Source organism: Salvelinus alpinus, chromosome 5, assembly GCF_045679555.1.
Source record: "Salvelinus alpinus chromosome 5, SLU_Salpinus.1, whole genome shotgun sequence".
Classification (NCBI taxonomy): Eukaryota; Metazoa; Chordata; class Actinopteri; order Salmoniformes; family Salmonidae; genus Salvelinus; species Salvelinus alpinus.
The window spans coordinates 88787276-88803844 of record NC_092090.1 but is presented as its reverse complement, the minus strand read 5'-3'; the positions used below and the strand labels follow the sequence as shown (position 1 = coordinate 88803844).

Below are 16569 nucleotides of genomic sequence, written 5' to 3'. Positions count from 1 at the left end.
ATGTCAATTATTCCGAGTCTGATAATTCTATGCAAGCGGTAGGTCACGTTCTGAAATACGGTATTCTATTTTCATATGTCTCTCATTATGTAGTGTTGTGTTGTCTCTCTTGTCGTGATGTGTTTTGTCCTATATTTATATGTTATTTATTTTTAGTCCCTGCAGGGGGTATTTTGCCTTTTGATAGGCCGTCATTGTAAATAAGAATTTGTTCTTAACAGACTTGCCTAGTTAAATAAAGGTTAATAAAAAATAAAATAAAAATATGCCAAGTGTGCAAAGCTGTCATTAAGGCAAAGGGTGGCTACTGAAGAATCTCCAATATAAAATATATTTTTATTTGTTAGCACGTTTTTGGTTACTACATGACTCCATATGTGTTATTTCATAGTGTTGATGTCTTCACTATAATTCTAAAATGTAGAAAATAGTAAAAATAAAGAAAAATCCAGGAATGAGTAGGTGTGTCCAAAATTTTGACTGGTACTATATATGTGTGTATGTATGTGTATATGGTGCCTTCGGAAAGTATTCAGACCCCTTGACCTTTTCCAAATTTTGTTACGTTACAACCTTAATCTAAAATGTATTAAATAAAATAAAAATCTCAGCAACCTACACATAATACCCCATAATGAATAAGCAGGTTTTTATACATTTTTGCTAATTTACAAGCTTGGTACACCTATATTTCTCCCATTCTTCCTTGCAGATCCTCTCAAGCTCTGTCAGGTTGGAAGGGGAGCATCGCTGCACAGCTATTTTCAGGTCTCCAGAGATATTTGATCGGGTTCAAGTCCAGGCTCTGGCTGGGCCACTCAAGGACATTCAGAGACTTTACTTTTCTTTTCTCCGTTAATCTTTCCCTTGATCCTGACTAGTCTCCCAGTCCCTGCCGCTGAAATATATCCCCACTGCAAGATGCTGCCACCACCATGCTTCACCGTAGGGATGTTGCCAGGTTTCCTTCAGACATGACGCTTGGCATTCAGGCCAAAGAGTTCAATCTTGGTTTCATCAGACCAGAGAATCTTGTTTCTCATGTTCTAAGGGTCTTTAGGTGCCTATTGGCAAACTCCAAGCGGGCTGTCATGGGCCTTTTACTGAGGAGTGGCTTCTGTATGGCCACTCTACAATTAAGGCCTGATTGGTGGAGTGCTACAGAGATGGTTGTCCTTCTGGAAGGTTCTCCCATCTCCACAGAGGAACTCTGGAGCTCACCTCCCTGACCAAGGCCCTTCTCCCCAGATTGCTCAGTTTGGCTGGGTGGCCAGCTCTCAGAAGAGACTTGGTGGTTACAAACTTCTTCCATTTAAGAATGATGGAGGCCACTGTGTTCTTGGGGACCTTCAATGCTGCAGAAATGTTTTGGGTACACTTCCCCAGATCTGTGCCTCGACACAATCCTGTCTCGGAACTCTACGGCCAATTCCTTCGACCTCATGGCGTGGTTTTTGCTCTGACATGCAATGTCAACTGTGGGACCTTATATAGACAGGTGTGAGTCTTTCCAAATCATGTCCAATCAATTGAATTTACCACAGGTGGACTCCAATCAAGTTGTAGAAACATCTCAAGGATCATCAATGGAAACAGGATGCACCTGAGCCCAATCTTGAGTCTCATAGCAAAGGGTCTGAATACTAATGTAAATAATGTATTTCTGTTTTAATTTGTTCTAAATATGCAAAAATGTCTAAAAACCTATTTTCACTTTGTCATTATGGGGTATTGTGTGTAGATTGATAAGGGAAAAAAATATTTAATACATTTTAGAATGAGGCTGTAACGTAACAACGTGGAACAAGTCAAGGCGTAGGGAATAGTTTCCGAATGCACTGAATGTATATGTGTGTAGGGTTTCTGTTGGATATTGGGGGCATCCAGGGATGTGCTATTGGATGTTATTGCTGTGGGAGCGAGTTAGCTAGCTCTAATTGTGGTGGTTGCATTGGCTCCCTGCTAATTCACGGTTGTTTCCATGCTTGCAGATGAGTCTACAGCCTTCAACATACTGTTGTCCTTGTGTCTGTCGTCAGATTAAACACCAATCAACTTGGACCGCTGGCTGGGCATTCCTTTCTTAAAAAACACAACGCAAGAGAGTTGTGAAGTACGATCAGACCTGTTACACTGGTGCCGACTTGTCTTGTGGGACATCTGTTACAATGACACAAACAGATAACCCACTGTGCACAGACGTCAGTTCAACGTCTAGTTTTGATTTACATTTGGTTGAGTTTTCAACTAACGTGAGTTCAACATGAAATCAACAAACCATCTAATGTAATTTGATTTAGGTTAAAAAAAATGCTAAATTCCCTTACGTTGATGTCACGACTTCTACCGAAGGTGGCTCCTCTCCCTGTTCGGGCGGCGCTCGGTGTCTCCGGTCTACTAGCCATCACCGATCCCTTTTTCCTTTTCTGTTTGTTTTGTCTTTGGTCTTTTTCACACCTGGTTTCATTTGCGTAAATTTTTGTGTGTATAATTGTAACCTGTTGCCTGCCTAGTTTGTGCGGGATTAGTCTTTTATTGTGATGTGCTCGGTTGGATTTACCGTTATTTGTTTTCATGGTTACGTAAGTGTATGAGTGTCGGAACTGTGTTTGTTCCTCCGTGCGTTTGCACGGGTTCTCTGTTACGAGGGCCTTGACCTTTTCGATTGTGCCATTCCAGTGTTGGTGGACTGTCTTATTAAAACACGCTTCTCAGACATCCCTGCTCTCCTGCGCCTGACTCCTACACCTATCACCTAGACGCACCTTATCACAGTTGATGACCTTTTAAATATCCAATCAGTTTTCCACGTTGATTCAATGTCATCACATAGATTTTTTGTTGTTGAAATGAAGTGAAAACCACGTTGATTCAACCAGTTTTTGCATAGTGGGACGGGACTAGTTAAATGCCGACAACACATTTAATTCAAGTGCTTGCGACATCGTGTAGCCACTTGACATTGGTCATCTCCGGCAGAAAGTTATTGTCTCTGTCTTTCATAACACTGGTAATACACTCAATTCAGCATTAGCCTTATTTTTAGGGCTAATATGCATGCTCTTATTGTTCTCTTGCACAATTACACACCTGCTCTCTGCTGGCCTCTCTCCCTAATAGCTTTTGAGGAGCCCCAGGAAAAGCTAGACTACATTATAGCTTTTATGGACATTTATTCAAAAAAATGTTTACTAAGAATATTCAAAGAGAGATGAAAGCAATTTATCTCGTTTGCTGAATGTAAAATACAGCAGCCAAAAGAACTCGTGGAGAGTTTGAAAGGAGAGAGAGAATGTGCAATGGTGATCACATTGGTAAATTGATACACTGGTAGGCTAAGATCCTAATGAATTGACAACCATTCGAAAAATGGAAATCACTTGAGCAAAGAGGCATGTAGGCTAATGATTAACATTGACATGCTGACAAAGGGATTTGCAAATTGCATTTGTTTTTTAATTGCTCCAGTAAGCATCGACTGATGCACAATGTCAATGGACGTCAGTTATTGGTTGAAATTTGGTCCATCCGCCCTGGCCTTGATTTCAATGTCCGCATACGTAGATTTTTGTTCTGGTCCAGACCGGCCTTGATTTGGCCCACAAATAGACATCTATGATTGGTTAACCTCCATTTTGCTTCTCTTTGCTATTTTATTTGGATATTTAAACGTAACATAATGCTTTCTTCATTGAAGAATGGTTAATGTGACTTCAACGTCAGACAAAGCAACTTCTCAATGTCTGGTAGAGTCGTGTTTTCAAGGTCCGCAATGTCTATAAAAATACAATTTCATAAAACATATTTTTTTAACTTTCCCCTTGAACTGATAATTAACGTGATGTCTTTTCAGTGTCTTTTTAACATCTACATGTGTTTCTATATAACTTTTCATTACATGTGCATTTGTGTATTATTTGTGTATTATTGTGTATTATTGTGTACTTGTGTACACACAGCCTGAAAGCGCTGAATAGTCTGTAAACACCTTATACAATGTGCAGTAGAATGGGTTGATCAGTTGACAGGTAAAGGCTACTGTAGAAAGAGAAACGATAAACTGTCCTCTAGTGTGGATGCTCGCCAACGTTTATAGTTTATGTACAATTTATAGTTTATTATAGTTAGCATTATAGTTATCGCCCTATGTGTGGATGGCCCTTGAACTTTACAATTAAAAAAAAAAGTTATGCAGCTCATGCTCTTCCAATTTTGAATGAACACTCATGATTTCAAAGCCCATAGGTGTTGATTTTAGGTCTGGACCGGCCTTGATTTCAACATTCACAGACATTGATTATTAGTCCAGTCCGAACTGGCCTTGATTTGACCCAAACATTGACGTCTATGATTGTTTCAGAGTTGGTCCGGTCCGGACCAATGGTTCAGAAATATGAGGCACAGACTGTACAACATGTCATTGATTAGACTAGGGTTTAAAAAAGGTGAGTAGCCTAAAGGGAGCAATGTGAAGGGAGGGGGAGGGAGCAGAAAAAGTGCGTACGTTTTTTCTGAAAGTTTTTTTTGTGTTAAGAAACACATGCACAGAACATTATAAGGTTGTTTAATGCACAGGATAGGTGTTCTGGGGGAGTGTGAAGGGCCGGTTCAATCAGGTCACGCAAAGTCCCAAAATGGATGTACCAATCGCAGAATGCCAATAATCAGCCCAGTTACCTTTGATAACAGATGTTGGGAGAGACTACATGGTCAACATTGTTCAGTGTATGTAAATTCTATTTCCATTTCCCCATACTCTCAGGCACCAATGTTCTGACTACAGGAAGACATGTGCATCCTTTCTCCTTCCAAATTCCTGACGAGTAAGTATTCAACTTTTTAATGTTGTGAATGTAACCGATGTGAAATGGCTAGCTAGTTAGTGGTGCACATTAGTAGTTTTCAATCGGTGACGTCACCCAATTGGTGAAGCCACCCACTCTGAGACCTTGAAGTAGTTGTTACCCTTTCTCCGCAAGGGACCCGGCTTTTGTAGAGCAATAGGTAACGTTACTTCATGGGTGATAGTTGTCGACGTGTTCAGATGGTCCCTGGTTTCTAGCTGAGGTTGGGGCAAGGACAGGTACACTTTGGTGATTTGACCCAGATCACTCAGGTGGGCTCTGCCCAGCTGCGGGGTTGCTGTGGAAAATGGGGGGGTTCAAAGGGGGATGAAATGGCAAGCAAATTACCAGTGCGCGCTAGTTAGCAGTCCGCTGCGGATTTTGTGGAGCAATAGGTAACAATGCTTTGTGGGTTATAGTAGTTTATGTGAGGGTCTCTGTTTCGAATCAAGATTGGGGCAAGCAGAGAGATGGAAGCAACATTGTTACATGAACATTACTTTGATGCAATATGAATTTAATTTGTGAGTTTTACCAAAGAAGCAACTGCTGATGTCAGATTCAAATAGGCCTACTCTGATTTTGGAAGGCTAACCATGCAAGACTAGGCACCACTCATATGCATGATATACATCTACATAAACAAATCATAGCAGTGCAGGAACATACTATTAAGTAAACCAGAGATATTAGCTTCAGAAAGAGTATATGAGATAAATACAATAGTAATTAACTGGATATTTATTTTAAATCATGGTTATGGATAGGAATTGGACATTTTGTTTTAATTTCACTAGACAAATGTGATGGATTCGTGGTCCTACGATGTTATGCTGTCTTCCTCAGGGACATGCCCTCCTCTTTCCAGGGTAAATGTGGTCAAATCCTCTACTCATTAGAGGCTAAGTTGACCAGGTCAATGAGGTTTGACACCAAAGCCAAGACTGATTTCACCTTTGTCTCAAAGGCAGACCGGTCTATGATCCCATATCTAATGGTAAGGACCAGTATTTGGCTATATTGTCACTACTAGGGCCCAGAGTTTAGTTATCACACATTCCTGCCTGTCACATGTTTGTGTTACAACTGACATTGATCAAGTCAAGCGATAACTTCCTGGTCACATGGTCTGGAAAAACTCCTGGCCCTGTCTTTATTTATTAGGATCCCCATCAGTTGTTGCTCACGCAGCAGCTACTCTTCCTGGTGTACACTAAAAACATAAAACATGAAATAATACAGAACATGAATGGACAACAACAGCTCAAGAACCGAACTACATACATTTAAAACAAGAATAATATAAGTAAAAAGTAATTATTGACAAAATATTTTGAAAAACAGAAGGACTTATACTCTAGGCCTACCTACAGTATCAGCAGTCAATTCCATACATCAAATACTTACAGATCAGCGTACAGTGCATTCGGAAAGTATTCAGACCGTTTGACTTTTTCCACATTTTGTTATGCTACAGCCTTATTCTAAAATTGATTAAATAGTTTTTTTCCCCTCATCAATCTACACTCGATATCCCATAATGACAAATCAAAAGCAGGTTTTTAGAGATTTTTGCTAATTTATAATAAATAAAAACTTGAAATATGACATTTACATACAGTGGCAAGAAAAAGTATGTGATCCCTTTGGAAATACCTGTATTTCTGCATACCTGGATTTCTATCTTTAGGTGCCTTCTGACAAATTCCAAGCGGGCTGTCATGTGCCTTTTATTGAGGAGTGGCTTCCGTCTGGCCACTCTACCATAAAGGCCTGGAGAGATGCAGAGATGATTTTCCTTCTGGAAGGTTCTCCCATCTCCACAGAGAAACTCTAGAGCTCTGTCAGAGTGACCATCGGGTTCTTGGTCACCTCCCTGACCAAGGCTCTTCTTGCTCAGTAAGCCGGGCGGACAGCTCTAGGAAGGGTCTTAGTGGTTCCAAACTTCTTCCATTTAAGAATGATGGAGGCCATTGTGTTCTTGGGGATCTTCAATGCTGCATAAATGTTTTGGTACCCTTCCCCAGATCTGTGCCTCAACACAATCCTGTCTCGGAGCTCTATCGACAATTCCTTCAACCTTGGTTTTTGCTCTGACATGCACTGTTAACTGTGGGACCTTATATAGTCAAGTGTGTACCTCTAATTGAATTTACCACAGGTGGACTGCAATCAAGTTGTAGAAACATCTCAAGGATGATTAATGGAAACAGAGTGCACCTGAGCTCAATCTTGAGTCTCATAGCAAAGGGTCTGCATACTTATGTAAATAATGTATTTATGTTTTTTTTTTATATATATATATAAATATGCAAACATTTCAAAAACTGTTTTCACTTTGTCGTTATGGGGTATTTTGTGTAGATTGCTGAAAAAAGTAAATTTTAGAATGAGGCTGTAACGTAAACAAAAAATGGAAAAAGTAAAGGGGTCTGAATACTTTCCGAAGGCACTGTACATATACAAACAAGTTATTTAGGTCAGACAGGGGAAACACATTCTATAACACATTCCTTTTTTGTCACTAAAGAAATCCTCGTTCTTGCTCCCCAAACTGACATGGATCCAGATATAACTTAATTTTGACTGCTGTGTATCACATTTTTCAGAAACCTCAGCATGGGACCAAGGATAAGGATGTTATGTTCTTTGCATCTGGAAAAATCTCTGTGAGCATTCACACTGAGAGGCAGGGATACCAGCAAGGTAATGATTAATATTGGGCTGTAGATAAAACAAACTTTACCACCTGTCTCAAATAAACTGGTGTGAAAAATACTCAAGTCAGATTTCTGCTAACCAAATAGGTTTAGTTTTTGAGAAGGACTGTGTCGTACCCATCCAGCAGCACTTCCCACTCCGCCGCATCATATACTGGACCTGAACCATTATACACAACCATCCTCATTCAGGTTTTAAATATATTTTTACAGGAGAGGCTCTGAAAGTCAGGGCAATTATTGTCAACAACTCAACTCGCCCAGTGACCCCAAAATACTACCTGTACGAAAAGCAGTGTTTCTACGCCCAGAAGAAGAGGAAAGTCCACACCCACAACATCTTGAAAGAGAAGGGCGATCGGGTCCCTGCTGGCACTCGGCAGACGGTGACCCAAGTTTTGACCATCCCTTCACAACTCCCTGCCACCATCTTCAACTGTCCTATACTCAAATTGGAGTACCGATTGAAGGTAGCTACCTACATACTATGTGATAGGATGAATCTTAACTGCAGAGCTCCAGACACCAAATGAACAACTATGTTTTATGTTTCCAATTATTCAAACAAACCTTTTGTAACACTTGTTGTGTTTCTATTCTTTCAGGTCGTTCTTGATGTTAAACTGGCCATAGACCCTGAGATCAAGCTACCTATCGTTGTTCTTACTGCAACTCAAACTCTTGGACAGGAACCCCCACCTTACTCCAGTTTGGGTTTTGAGTCACAAGTCCCAACTGCGTCTGAGCTACCACCCCCCTACGAAATGTTTGCTTCCTCGTCAAATTTCTATAGAAAATTGTAGAGGCATGGAGATTCTCAATTGGGCAAAAGTCTGTCCTCTCCTCAACTCCTCCGTCCTCCTCTCTTCCGTGACCCGGAGACCGATAAGTGGTCGCCATATATGGGAGAGGGTCAATTAGTTAATAAAGGAACAGAGGAGTTTGCTCCTCTCCTTGATAGCCTCCTCTGGCCAAGGATATTGAGGTGTATCCTACCAGAGTACTACATGGAAGAGTTTTGAAATGCGCCACACCCCCTTTGAATCAGTTGTTGTTTTGTCAGAGGAGAAAAGCATGTACCTTTAAATACAATATGCTACCTATCATTTTATCTATAAAACACCCATCTAGTACCGGGTCGGACCCCCCTTTTCCTTCAGAACAGCCTGAATGGATGCACCGTATCAGCAACAATGTTGAAATACTCTGTGGCGTTGAACCGTTGCTCATTTGGTATCAAGGGCCCTAACGTGCCAGGACAACATTTCCAACAACAGTACACCACAGCCATGGATCCATGGACTCAAGCTGGACTCATGCTCCTTAAGCCAAATCCTGAATCTGCCATCAGCATGACGCAACAGGAACTGGGATTCGTCGGACCAGGAAATGTTTTTCCAGTCCTCAATTGTCCAGTGTTGGTGATCGTGTGCCCAGGCTTTTTGTTTTTAGTTAATAGCTGCAATAGCCCATCCGTGGCGATCCGACGAGTTGTGTGTGCCGAGATGCCGTTCTGCACACCCTGTTGTGCTGCGCCGTTATTTGTCTGTTTGTGGCCCATCTGTTAGCTTGCACGATTCTTGCCATTCTCCTTCGATCTCTCTCATCAACGAGCTGTTTTCACCCACAGGACTGCAGCTGACTGGATGTTTTTTGTTTGTCGCACCATTGTTGGTAAACCCTAGACACTGTCGTGTGGAAAAAGCCCAGGAGGGTGGCCATTTCTTTGATACTGGATCCGGCACGCCTCGCACCGATGTTGATACCACGCTCAAAATCGCTTACGTCACTCGTTTTGCCCATTCTAACGATCGAAACAGTAACTGAATGCCTCGATGCCTGTCTGCCTGCTTTATATAGCAAGCCACAGTCCCGTAACCCACTGTCTATAGGAGCGATCTATTTTTGTGAATGGGGTGGTGTACTTAATAAACTGGCCAGTGAGTGTATGTATTAAAAGTCTAATTTCATACCAGCGTATTTGTTTTCAAGTTTCCTCTCCTTGCCTCCTCTGCCTCGATTACTTTTTCAAAAAGAGAGGAAAGAGGAGATGACGTGAGGAATTGAGCAAATTCTATTGATATTCTCCTGGATAAAGGAAGATGAAGGGTGAAGAATTTCAGAAGAATTAGAATTGATTGTATTGTCTAACCATTTCCTCCTTCACTTTTATTGGTATTTTTTTATATGCATTTTTGTGTGCATGCATGACTGTAAATTGCTTTGGATGACAGCTTCTGCTAAATGGCCTATTATATTATTATTATTATTATTTAGCATTTATACTTATTGCTAATTTACCTGCCTTGATTTGAAATGTGTGCATGTTGCCTTAGAAAAGCTTTGAGAACTAATAAAAAGCACTATAGAAATAAAATATAATTTATTACTATTTCCAATGATCAGCAGTATCCCCAAACAGTACAGAAAAGGTAGGATTAGCCAACTGAAGACTCATGTGCAAAGACAATGATTTAATTTATGGAAAACAAATGTGCAGGATAAAGTATAGGCTCCACAGAGATCAGGGGGAAAAGGCTACATCGCATACAAATCTGGGATATTTAAGGGAAATTTATGTATATCAATGTAGCCTCATCGAGAACCAGGCTTCGGAAAGCCTGGTGACGTCAATTGCAGAAAGTAGCCAAAAAGTGGTGGAAATTAAAACCTGAATGAGGTTGGATGTGTATGCATGCTGGTTCAGGTCTAATATGGATTGGGCGTAATAGGAAGTGCTGCTGGATGGGTACAAAACAGTCCCCCTCGAGCCCAGACTGGGGCAAGCAGAGAGATAGAAGCAACATTGTTACATGAGCATTACTTGGATGCAATATGAATTTAAGTTGTTAGTTTTACCACAGAAACAACTGCTGATGTCAGATTTAAACAGGTTTACTCTGATTTTGGAAGGCTAACCATGGATTTGTACCAGCATGTCTCTTGCAACTAGAGGCGAAAAAAACTCTAGATCACCTCTACTCTACACACAGAGATGCATACAAAACTCTCTCTCGCCCTCCATTTGGCAAATCTGACCATAACTTCATACTCTTAATTCCAGTTTACAAGCAAAAACAGGATTTACCAGTGATGTGCTCAATACGGAAGTGGTTTGATTCCTATGAAATGGACGCTAAGCTACGGGACTGTTGTTGGCACAGACTGGAATATGTTTCAGGATTCATCTGAAGGCATTGAGGAGTTTACCACATCAGTCACCGGCTTCATTAATAAATGAATAAATGACTATCTCCCCGTAGAATTCACATGAAGGACATACTGCTTTCCCAGCAACAGGCCCAAATCCCCACCATTTGCGTGAAGAGAAGATGAAGAAAAAGAGGATGGAGGTCGGGCTGCCTTCTGAGAATTCGTAGGTGATCGAATAAACCCCCACAGCCTTCCATTCTACTAGCTAACATGCAATCATTGGAAAATAAAATTGACGACTTACGAGGAATATTAAACTACCAACGGGACATTAAAAACTGTAATATCTTATTGTGGCTGAGCGACGACATTATCAACATACAGCTGGCGTGTTATACACTCTATCGGCAGGATAGAACAGCAGCCTCTGGTGAGACATGGGGCGGGGGCCTATGCATATATGTAAACAACAGCTGGTGCATGATATCTAAGGAAGTCTTGAGGTTTTGCTCGCCTGAGGTAGAGTAGCTCATGATAAACTGTAGTCCACACTATCTACCGAGAGAGTTTTCTCTGTATTTTTCGTAGCTGTCTACATACCACAATAGACTGATGCTGGCACTAAGACCGCACTCAATGAGCTGTCTTCCGCCATAAGCAAACAGGAAAACGCTCATCCAGAGGTGGCACTCCTAGGGGACTTTAATGCAGGCAAACTTAAATTACCAAATTTCGATCAGCATGTTAAATATGCAACCAGAGGGAAAAAACTCTAGACCACCTTTACTCCACACACAGAGACGCGTGCAAAGCTCTCCCTCGTCCTCCATTTGGCAAATCTGACCATAATTCTATCCTCCTGATTCCTGCTTACAAGCAAAAATGAAAGCAGAAAGCACCAATGACTCAATGGTCAATAAAAAAGTGGTCAGATGAAGCAGATGCTAAGTTACAGGACTGTTTTGCTAGCACAGACTGGAATATGTTCCGGGATTCTTTCGATGACATTGAGGAGTACACCACATCAGTCATTGGCTTCTTCAATAAATGCATCGCTCTCCACAGCTAATGTGAGTAAGACCTTTGAACAGGTCAACATTCACAAGGCCGCAGGGCCAGATGGATTACCAGGGCGTGTACTGCGAGCATGTGCTGACCAACTGGCAAGTGTCTTCACTGACATTTTCAACCTCTCCCTGTCTGAGTCTGTAATACCAACATGTTTCAAGCAGACTACCATAGTCCCTGTGTCCAAGAACACTAAGGTAACCTGCCAAATTGACTACTGACCCGTAGCACTCATATCTGTAGCCATGAAATGCTTTGAAAGGCTGGTCATGGCTCACATCAACACCATTATCCCAGAAACCCTAGACCCACTCCAATTTGCATACCGCCCAAACAGATCCACAGATGATGCAATCTCTATTGTACTCCACACTGCCCTTTTCCCCCTGTACAAAAGGAACACCTATGTGAGAATGCTATTCATTGACTACAGCTCAGCGTTCAACACCATAGTGCCCTCAAAACTCATCACTAAGCTAAGGACCCTGGGACTAAACACCTCCCTCTGCTCCTGGATCCTACTTTCTGACGGGCCGCCCCCAGGTGGTAAGGGTAGGTAACAACACATCTGCCACATTGATCCTCAACACTGTGCTCAGTCCCCTCCTGTACTTCCCTGTTCACTCAGGGAACTCCAACACCATCATTAAGTTTGCCGATGACACAACAGTGGTAGGCCTGATCACCAACAATGACGAGACAGCCTACAGGGAGGGAGTCAGAGACCTGGCTGTGATGTGCCAGGACAACAACCTCTCCTCAATGTGATCAAGACAAATGAGATGATTGTGGACTAAAGTAAAAGGAGGACCGAGCACACCCCCATTCTCATCGACAGGGCTGTAGTGGAGCAGGTTGAGAGCTTTAAGTTCCTTGGTGTCCACATCAACAACAAACTAACATGGTCCAAGCACACCAAGACAGTCATGAAGAGGGCATGACCAAACCTATTCCCCCTCAGAAGACTGAAGAGATTTGGCATGGGTCCTCAGATCCTCAAAAGGTTCTACAGCTGCACCATCGAGAGCATCCTGACTTATTGCATCACTGCCTGGTACGGAAACCCTCTCGGCCTCCGACCGCAAGGCACTACAGAGGGTAGTGCGTACGGCCAAGTACATCACTGGGGCCAAGCTTCCTGCCATCCAGGACCTCTATACAAGGCGCTGTCAGAGGAAGTACCTAGAAATTGTCAAAGACTCCAGCCAACCTAGTCATAGACTGTTCTCAAGTCTAGGTCCAAGAGGCTTCTTAACAGCTTCTACCCCCATGCCATAAGACTCCTGAACATCTAATCAAATGGCTAACCAGACTATTTGCATTTCTCGCCCCCCCCCCATCGTTTACGCTGCTGCTACTCTCTGTTATTATCTATGCATAGTCATTTTAATAACTCTACTTACATGTACATATTACCTCAATTACCTCGACTAACCGGCGCCCCCACACATTGACTCGGTACCCCCTGTACCCCCTGTATGTAGTCTTGCTATTGTTATTTTACTGCTGGTTTTTAATTACTTGATATTTTTATTTCTTATTCATATTTTTTAAACTGCATTGTTGGTTAGGGGCTTGTAAGTAAGCATTTCACGGTAAGTTCTACCTACACCTGTTGTATTCAGCGCATGTGACAAATATTTTTTTTAATGATTTGATATGTAGGCATGAAATGCTTTGAAAGGCTGGTCATGGCTCACATCAACACCATCATCCCAGACACCCTGGACCCACTCTAATTTGCATACCGCCCCAACAGAGCCATTGATGACACAATCTCTATTGCACTCCACTCTGCCCTTTCTCACACCTACGTGAGAATGCTGTTCATTGACTACAGCTCAGTGTTCAACACCATAGTGCCCTCCAAGCTCATCACTAAACTAAGGATCCTGGGATTAAACACCTCGCTCTGCAACTGGATCGTGGACATTATGATGGGCCGCACCCAGGTGGTGAGGTTAGGCAACAACACATCCACAACGCTGACCCTCGACACACGGGCCCCTCAGGGGTGCATGTTTAGCCCCCTCCTGTACTCCCTGTTCACCAATAACTGCGTGGCCGCACACGACACCAACACTATCATTAAGTTTCACGGTAAGGACTACCTACACATGCTGTATTCGGCGCATGTGAAAAATAACATTTTTAATGATTTGACACAATCCTGTGTCGGAGCTCTACGGACAATTCCTTCGACCTCATGGCTTGGTTTTTGCTCTGACATGCACTGTCAACTGTCAACCTTATGTAGACAGGTGTATGTCTGTCCAAATCATGTCCAATCAATTGAATTTACCACAGGTGGACTCCAATCAAGTTGTAGAAACATCTCAAGGATGATCAATGGAAACAGAATGCACCAGTGCTCAATTACGAGTCTCATAGCAAAAGGTCTGAATAATTATGTAAATAAGGTATTTCTGTTTTTAATATGTAATACATTTGCAAAAATGTCTAAAAACCTGTTTTCGCTTTGTCATTATGGGGTATTGTGTGTAGACTGATGAGGAAATTGTTTTATGTAATCCATATTAGAATAAGGCTCCAAAGTAACAAAATGGGAAAAAGTAAAGGGGTCTGAATACTTTCGAAGGCACTGTATTTCTGTCATGCTGCTTTGTTGACAACTCCAACCACCTTGCACCCTGGGTAATCAGCGGCTGCCTCTGCATTTCACTATACAAAATATGATGGATTCCTGGTCCTATGATCTTACTTTGTCTGTACTTGGGCCCACACATCACACATTCCTGCTTGTCACATAGCAAATAATGTTTGTGTTACACCCTCAAATGACATAGATCAATAGATAGTAACTTCACCTGGGTTGCTATGTGTCCTCAGCAACCTCAGCATGAGACAAGGATAAGGATGTGTTCTTTGGGTCTGGAACATTCACACTGAGAGGATGGGATACCAGAAAGGTAATGACTCATTCATGTGGGATACTCTAGTTAGGCCCGAGATGATGCCATAATATTTAAGAACTGTTATTAAGGGTGCACGCTTAGGACACTAGTTTGGTCAGGTCATGTGGTTATTAAAAACCCCTGACAACAACCAGAATCACCTCACTCAGGAATGTATTATTGGAGTTGATAATCTGGTGACCTTGTTTAACGTTTAAAGGGATAGTGCGAGTTTGTCAATTAAGCACCTTTTCTACTTACCCAGAGTCAGATGAACTCATGGTTAGCATTTGTATGACTCTGCGTGCAGTCTGAAAGAAGTTGAAGGTATTTCTGTGAGCCATTCTAACTAGCATTAGTGCAATGACTGGAAGTAAATGGGAACAGCTAGCATGAAGGAACACTTAAAAAGGAACAGAACGTAGTCGTACATTTTCTTATTCCAAATGAAAGAGGTAAAACGTTTATCCAGATTGTTGAAGGATTTAGAAAATAAGAACGGGAACAGATTGAAATAACTGAGGAAAGCTTGGCAAAATATTAATTGTCATGGTATGGGCCCAGATAGAGAAATGGGAAGAAATAACCAGCACTCAAAGTTGAGTGGGGGTATGGCTGAGAATTTTTTTTGCTCTTTTAAAGGTAGACTCAGCAATATGACATACAGTAGATCGAGAAAGTAAACAGAAAAGTGGGTCAATTTATGCAAGAACTAAGAGCGTTGATCATGAGGCTCAACTTCTCTGCTGTTTTGGTTCCATGGGGCCTCATTTATCAAAAGTGAGTGTGCACAAAAAAGACTAATCCTTTCTTGTGCAATTTCTCGCAAAGGTTGGTATTTGTCAATTTGGAACTTGAGGGGAAAATGTGCGTAGTTCCACGCACTTCTCAAACCATGCATACACACAACTTCTAGTGGTTGATCAATTGTAATGCAAGCAAATATGCCTATTTTTCTTTTTGTGAAAAATGAGCCATTTGTTGCACGGGAATAATAAATGGCAGGCTAATAAAAACATGAAAACGTAGGCCTATTGATAAGATGCATTTTCCGTTGGTAAGGAGATCGCAGAGCAGCATGTAGCCTCAAATACTTCCTGAACTTTTATTATACAGGCCTAGATCAGAATCATATTGCAAGACATGTCTCTTTTTTTTCGGACCCAGCTGGTTTAAATGATTCCCGCTACCCAACAAAATGTAGGCTACCTTTATCAATCGTTCATTCAAGAGAGCGTGTTTGTCACACCCTGGTCGAGAGAGATTGTGACTAAACCCAATTCGGTACCATAGCTCCGACTACACAGCCCTAGGTTTAAACCAAGAGCATAGGGAGCTCTGCATAACACTTCTACCATAGGCAACACAGGTTCTTTTACTTTGGGTTTGAGAGGAAGAACATGGAAGGAGGGTCAGAGACAGGTCACAGTTTACTTCATTTATTTTTCTCCCAATCTGTTTCAATGAACCACATTAGCTCAACACAAAATAGAGGGAGGATACATCACAAATAGTGCAGGTGGAGGGAAAGCACTGCAACTTTAACTTACATCTTACACTCATCAAGGTAATACTTATCTTAGCAAAACTATGTCATCCAAAGGAGCTCTCCCACATCTTAACACAAACACAGCATCCCTCTCACCTGCACCTTCACCCAGGGCAGCTTTAAAACAAACACAGCATCCCTCTCACCTGCACCTTCACCCAGGGCAGCCGCCTCTCAAACAAACACACCTTCCCCTGGGTAGCTGGACCTCAAACATGCATGCATCAACCAATGGTTGCATGCCACATCATCGACTGTGTCATCGACTGACAGATTGCAATAATATATGATGTGGTTAGCTGATATGTAAAATACCTATC

The 16569-nt window shown here is 41.9% G+C and overlaps 1 protein-coding gene across 1 annotated transcript; it reads left to right on the top strand.

Moving 5' to 3' along the window:
- The first annotated feature begins 4835 nt into the window (after positions 1 to 4835).
- LOC139577174 (arrestin domain-containing protein 3-like) lies at positions 4836 to 11073 on the top strand. Its single transcript, XM_071404082.1, has 4 exons — positions 4836 to 5841; positions 7454 to 7550; positions 7778 to 8034; positions 8170 to 11073. Exons 1-4 carry the CDS (start codon positions 5695 to 5697, stop codon positions 8365 to 8367), a joined length of 699 nt encoding a protein of 232 aa, XP_071260183.1. The 5' UTR covers positions 4836 to 5694; the 3' UTR covers positions 8368 to 11073.
- The last annotated feature ends 5496 nt before the right edge of the window (positions 11074 to 16569 follow it).

Coding starts and splice junctions, on each gene's coding strand:
- LOC139577174 (XM_071404082.1), top strand. CDS start 5,695: ATGCCCTCCTCTTTCCAGGGTAAATGTGGTCAAATCCTCTACTCATTA. Junction 5,842..7,453: donor CTATGATCCCATATCTAATG/GTAAGGACCAGT, acceptor CACATTTTTCAG/AAACCTCAGCATGGGACCAA. Junction 7,551..7,777: donor GAGGCAGGGATACCAGCAAG/GTAATGATTAAT, acceptor ATATTTTTACAG/GAGAGGCTCTGAAAGTCAGG.